The 7,040-nt window shown below is 31.2% G+C and overlaps 1 protein-coding gene across 1 annotated transcript; it reads left to right on the top strand.

The window, feature by feature from the left end:
- Positions 1-558: 558 nt before the first annotated feature.
- On the top strand, positions 559-4,120 carry LOC123220566 (probable magnesium transporter NIPA2). Its single transcript, XM_044642827.1, has 10 exons — positions 559-752; positions 856-943; positions 1,067-1,228; positions 1,303-1,359; positions 2,194-2,284; positions 2,404-2,564; positions 2,849-2,976; positions 3,060-3,197; positions 3,376-3,468; positions 3,681-4,120. The coding sequence occupies exons 3-10, from the start codon at positions 1,102-1,104 to the stop codon at positions 3,849-3,851; spliced, it is 966 nt and encodes a 321-aa protein (XP_044498762.1). The 5' UTR covers positions 559-752; positions 856-943; positions 1,067-1,101; the 3' UTR covers positions 3,852-4,120.
- The last annotated feature ends 2,920 nt before the right edge of the window (positions 4,121-7,040 follow it).

Genomic DNA, 7,040 nt, shown 5'->3' with positions numbered 1-7,040 from the left:
AATTCTAATTTTGATCCTATATTGATCTCATAGGGATCTTTGTTTTTAGCTGAAACCGTAGGGATTTGAAGAAATTTCCTTTGTTTTTTCATCAATTCTGTCATGAAGGCAATGTTGCAAAAATTGAACAATTTCTTTAAATAAGTTGGAACATCAAACTCAAGGAGAACCAATTAGGCAATTGTCCCAAAAATCAAATGATCATATCTTTGTTCTAAAAATCATTATTCTTCTAAAAGATTTTTTTACCCACTTGAGAAATTACCATGTTCATTTTACTAATTATGCTAAAGAATTTTAACTCCAAAAGGCTACTTCTACTTCTATACTACCAATAGCAAGAGTACTTCCAAATTCTTTCCTTTATTTATTCACAAAATGCAAGTAAAGAATAATCAATTTCAATTTGACATATGCACCCCTAAAAAGATTTGCCATGCAAGCAGAAATCGAAGTATATTTGGTAAAATTACCAAGGCTTAAAGGACAAAAATGGGGAAGCAAAAACACGGCATTTAAGCTGGTTTACTATAAAGAATAGCGCGGGACGCGGAGTAACATCTAACATTTTGGCTGTATCATCAGTAACGGTCTTCAGTTTCTTATCCTCTTTCTCTCACCATCACCATTGATTAGTTTTTTTTTTTTTTCTTAAAACACTTTTCATCTCCCCCTTTTCTTCTTCATTCCGGACGCCGACACCAATGCACTTTTAGTTCCATTAATCTCCCTTTTGCAGTGTGCCAAGACAGGTATGTGTGTGTATATATATGTGTATATATATTTTTTCTTTTCTCGAAATCTAACTCAAATTCATATATATGTTTGTGCTTAAGTTTGTTACGTATACTGCAGGCACTTTTACATGGAGATTTTTGGCACCAGAGGTTGGGAAAACGACTCAAATTTACATCATTAAAAGCGGATGTTTTTTACGGATCTGGTAACTTGTGTCTTTAATTATACGCTAAATGTTAGTGCTAATGGATATTCTGTGTTAGCTATGGGGTCTCTTATTTTGTATTATGTGCAAGAATGAATGGATGGAATGGTGTGGGAATTGCAGAATTTGGTATATTTATTTGGTGTCTTTTTTGTCCAATGGGGATATCGGCGGACAATGTTCATGGACTTGTTTTGGCTGTATCTTCAAGCATATTTATTGGCTCTAGCTTTATTGTCAAGAAGAAAGGACTTACAAATGCTAGGGGAACTGGAACTGGAGCTGGTTTGTTTTCATTTGCTTCATTTTATTTTATTTCAAATAATGTAGTTTCCCAACTGTGTTTTATAATGGATTAGGTGCTGGAGGGCATGCATACTTGTATGAACCTTGGTGGTGGGTCGGGATGATTACCAGTAAGAAAAAGTTATCAAATTTATAATTTATTTTTTCTGCAAAAATTTATCAAGTGTTTAAGTCTATATTCTGTAGATTTTAATTCCAGTTTGCAAAATTTTATTTTCCGAATTCTTCCGATTAATACAAAGTTTGTATGGCTGAAAAATCCAATCAGCTGACCATGATATATGTTCTGGTCTTATTCTACATTATATAACTGTACATGTGTGCTCTTGCAGAGAAGTACGAATCGTTGACAATTTTGCTCCTCCTTTGTTGATGTCCAAACACATATGAAACAGCCAGATTATATTATTGTATTCCAAGAAGTCTGCAATTGTTTTGGTCCATTATAGGAATATCTAGTGTTGTCAACTTATCCTACTCATAGATTGAAAAGGACAGGAAGTGCTGTAAAAATTTTAGTTTGTTAGAATTAGTAGTGTAACTTTCTAATCAGTGGAACAAATTTTTTCCCATAGTATTTTTGGTGACTTATTTGTCTTTGAAGTTGAATAAGTCACTCGTCAACTGAGACTGCATCTCATGACAATAAACTTGCAGCTCAAATTACCCTGCAGGCTTTTAGAAACTCTACAACTTACAATATTATGGTATAACTCATTAACCACACTGACAGAAGGCACTACTTCCTATCTGAAGGCTAAAACCCCATATGGTAGTTTCCTTCGCGGATGACAACAAAAGGCTTTTAAATTCCGGATATTAGAATACAAAAAAGTTTCTTCTTTGTGTTATCAGTTTTATCTTGCAATCATCTCTTCTCTCTAATCCACTATTGTTTATTACTTTTCGATTTATTTTAGTGCCGAACTATTGTCTTTTCTCAGTGATTGTTGGGGAGGTAGCTAATTTTGCTGCCTATGCATTTGCTCCTGCAATTCTTGTAACTCCGTTGGGAGCTTTAAGCATTATATTCAGGTATATAAGGTTATTTATCAGAAATTGCAGCAGAAACTTCTGTAGAATCTTTCAGTATGCCTTTCAGTTTTATCATATTGTATGTCTTATAACTTTCTGGAGAAGTGATTATTATGCAGCGCAGTGCTAGCACATTTTATTCTAAAGGAGAAACTGCATATCCTTGGTGTGGTTGGATGTGTTCTGTGTGTGGTGGGGTCTGTTAGTATCGTTTTACACGCTCCACATGAGAGAAATATTGAATCTGTTAAAGAAGTATGGCACCTTGCTACACAACCAGGTATGCAAGAACAAAAAGTGAAGGTGATTGTTTAATTTGTATTTTCATATATATGCTTCATCAAAGTAGAATTTCAGGCCATAAGAATGTTGAGTTCTGCTGTAATATTGTGCAGAGTTTGGCAAGTTAGAACTTGTGAGCATATGCTATCTTTCATATGGGTTTTAGATTTAGGATCGGTTTCGGATTATTGTAATTTAAGATAACAAGTAGAAAGTGTTTGCTAAACCCATTTGAAAGTTGATAATCTTCAAAGCTGATTATGAAATATTTGGTTATGGCAGGTTTTCTTGTATACGGTGGGATAGTTTTGATAGTGGTTTGTATCTTAATGTTTAGATTTGAAGCAAGCCACGGGCATACGCATATGATAGTATATGTTGGCATTTGCTCTCTCATGGGCTCTCTTACGGTCTGTATCTCATCTTTCAACTTGTTTTTATCATGAAAACATTAGTTGTGTTCCCTATAAATTACTAATATTTTTTAATTCAGGTTATGAGTGTAAAAGCACTGGGAATTGCTTTGAAGTTGACCTTTTCTGGAATGAATCAATTTATCTACTTCCAGACTTGGCTTTTTACTGTGATTGTGGTTGTTTGTTGTATTACGCAAATCAACTACTTGAACAAGGTAAAAAGTTTTGGCATACAAGACAGAAAATCCGAAAATCTTTGTGATTTATTTGTATTTGAAATTATTTCATTTATCCAGAACAAGTGTTGCGCATTCAATATAGTCTAAAAACTTCTCTCCATGATTGTTCTCTTACAAATGCTTAATCTAGATGTTATTATATATGATTTTGCAGGCTCTGGACACATTCAAAACATCTGTTATATCTCCAGTTTACTATGTTACATTTACAACACTCACAATTCTTGCTAGTATGATCATGTTTAAGGTATGGTTTCACAAATTTTTCTCTTAGTATCTCATAGTACTCGTCACAATGGCATTCTTTTTACTCTACAGAAATGTTTCCAAGGCTGAATTTTTTGAACATACAAATGCAACTCTATTTTGCATATTTAGTATGCAATTTGATTGATTAGAACATTTCAAAGATGCAATCTGCCTGATTGCAGCATCTTTTATGTTTGATTACAAATACAGGATTGGGACTCACAGAATGCATCACAGATTGTTACACAACTATGCGGCTTTGTTACAATTGTAGCCGGAACTTTTCTTCTTCATAGAACCAGGGACCTGGAAAGCAAGCCAGCGGACGAATCCCTCGTCGTTGAACCACATCATCCTACTCCAAACTCAACCACTAGGTAGCCACATTGTCAAACGGCAAACCCATGTTTTCAATTTTAAAGATGATAGAGCTTGGGGGGAATTTTTTTTCTTGTTCTGTAATTAGAAGGAACACTAGAAGAAAAGATTCAACATATGAATGTGGAGATAAGAAGAAATCCTGGCTGAGGTTTAAGGGAAAAAATTTCTCGATTTTGATTTTATTTCTTCACTTTTGGTCTGATTATAGCATGTACATATATTTTGGACATAGATGAATGAACACTGGAACAGACCCTCTTCCAAAACCACACCACTTAGCAGCACACATAAATACATATAGACATGGTATTCGAGCTGTTCCAGATGCTTCCAAACAAATTAATTGTTCAAAAACAGTACATTAAGTTTTGTGCACACTACTTGAACAAACATACTGCTATTGACAGTCAAGGAAAGCTTAAAGTAAAAGCAACTAATTACTTGTTCCTGGAAGGAACTGAGTTCTGAAGAATCTTCCGAGCTCTTAGAAAATGAATTACACTGAAATAACTAAGCATAAAATATTATGCAGTATATAAAAGAAGCAAGCATATTATAGCAACAGCATAAGTCAAAATTCCAGTTAAACTTTCACACACAGCAAGTCTGAGTTCCTTCTACTTTGCTAGCTATTGTTGTATACCATGATTATAAAATTTGATAGATAGATGTCAAGACAAAATTTCTCAGTGGATTCATTGAGGAAAACATTTATACAGAGCAACCCATAGGTTTTATAGCCGTTGCTAAAGACATAAGTTATACAAGTTACATCGATCCCTTTATGAATTAAAGCAAGCTAAATAATCCGGATGAACCCTGTGTCTACAAATGGGTTAAGGCTCATGCAATTACATTTCTTATATTATATTTAGATGACATACTACTAACAGGTAATGATATTGACATGATAAATAAGGTTAAAATTTGGTTATCCAATACCTTCTTTATAAGAAATTTAGGAGATGCGATCTATGTCCTTGAAATTCATATTTATAAAGATAGAATAGAAAAGATAATTAGACTATTCTAAAAGTTAAACATCGAAAATTTGATGAAAAGGTTCAGCATGGAAAACATAAAAAAAGGACTTTTTCCCTTCACTCATGGTCTTCATCTTTCTAAAGATATGAGTTCAAAGACTGATAAAAAGTGATAGCGGATGTGTAATGTGTCTTATGCTTTGGCTATAGGTAGACTTATGTATGCAATGTTATGTACAAAACTTGATATAGCATGAGTCGTAAGTGTTACGAGCACATATTAGGCTAATCTAGGGATAAAAACATTAGTTGACTGTAAAATTAATCCTTAAGTACTTAAGAAAAACTAACGATCTGATTCTATGTTATGGTTGTTCAAAGTTAAACATTCAAGTATACTCAAATTCTTATTTCCAATCAGAAATTGGATAGAAGGTCTACATTAAGGTTCATTTTCATATTTAAAGGGTGTGTGGTTAGTTAGAAAAGTTTCAAACAGTCAACCACAACAGACTTCACTATAGAGTTTGAATATATTGTTGCTTCAGAAGTAGTGAAAAAGGTTGTGTGGATGCGCAATTTTGTATTCGGATTTGGTATGGTTCCAAGCATAGCTTAGTCGATAATCATAGTCTGTGACAATACTAGTGTTATTGCACAAACAAAGAACCAAGGGTGCACAAATGTCTAAACATATTTAACAAAAGTATCATATTGTCAGAAAATTCATTAGAACTAGAGAGATATTGATACAGCAGACCTTGTCAACAGAAAATGTTGCAAACCCATTAACTAAGGCGATGACACTAAAACAATCAGTCCATTATCTTGAGAAGATAGATATGAGAATCAACAGCTAAAGACTTTAGTGCAAGTAGAAGTTTTGTTAGTGTATGCTCTAATAAACCATTTGTATTGTTAGTTTATAGACATTTTATCTTATATATATATATATATATATATATAATGATTTATTAATAAAAGCAAGAGTTCATTTGTTTATATACGTAAAATGCTTCTTTTATTTACATTAATATAAAATATGTATATGAACTATTTAGATAATTCACTTAGTATACAAAATTGAATTATTGAATTGTTTCTTACAAATGTGATATAAGTTGGGCAATAATATCACATAATGGGCATACTAAATGCCTCCATTGAATATCATGAGATGATATTAATGCAGGTAATAATAATTATCATGTCATTAAGGCATTAGTATGGATTAATAGTTAATAAACTGTTTTTCGAATTTGACCAATAACAATAACTCACATGGTTTTTAAATCGTAATCAATGACTTATCATATGATTATATTAGTGTATAAAATAATTTTTTTATCTGAGATATTTTGATCAGATCCGATACGGATACATGTGGTTCATATGGTATATAAATATCTAAAAGCATGTGAGAAATATTGGAAGAGAAAAATTAAAATATAAACAAGAAAGAATTATAAATGGGGAAATATATTTTAATTTTTAATAGCATGATAATTTAGGAAATTCTAAAGTTAAATACTAAATAAAATTAATTTAAATAAGACAATTCTTGTTTAAGACGACTATGTAATTTATCAAATAAACTTTAAGAGGGAAAATTCTATTTATGTTGTTTTGCAAGAAAGATAACCTATTATATTATTGTCCTTATAATTTTAGTAGCAGTATCAATTTTTTTTTTTTTTAGTATCTTCATATTTCATCTAATTAATATCAATGTTACTTACTATCCTCATATTTTGTATAATTTCAAAATACTCTTTATATTTATCTAATATTTCATTTAGTATCCTCATGTATTACTTATATTAAAATATCTCTATATTTTATCAAATTACATATATATATTCTTAACATTTCATTTAAAACTTTTATATATTATTTAAATCAAAATACCCTCCAATTTTTCTAAAATTCTTTTAAACCCTATATTTATTTAACTTTTCATTTAACATCCTCATATATTGTCTTGTAATGAAATGTCATATATTTTATCAAAATATCTTTATATATTCTTAGTATTTTATTTAAAACTTTCATACATTGTTTAATATCAAAATGTCCTCCTTTTTTTCTAACATTTTTAACCCCTTTTATTTATTTAACATTTTATTTAACACTTTTATTGTAGCAATCATAAGTAAGCCCAAGAGGATTGTGGCATCCATATTTTTTTTTTTTTGCACTTACACAA

The sequence above is a fragment of the Mangifera indica genome, chromosome 7 (genome assembly GCF_011075055.1).
Source record: "Mangifera indica cultivar Alphonso chromosome 7, CATAS_Mindica_2.1, whole genome shotgun sequence".
NCBI classification, from domain to species: domain Eukaryota; kingdom Viridiplantae; phylum Streptophyta; class Magnoliopsida; order Sapindales; family Anacardiaceae; genus Mangifera; species Mangifera indica.
This window is presented reverse-complemented; position numbering and strand designations above follow the sequence as displayed.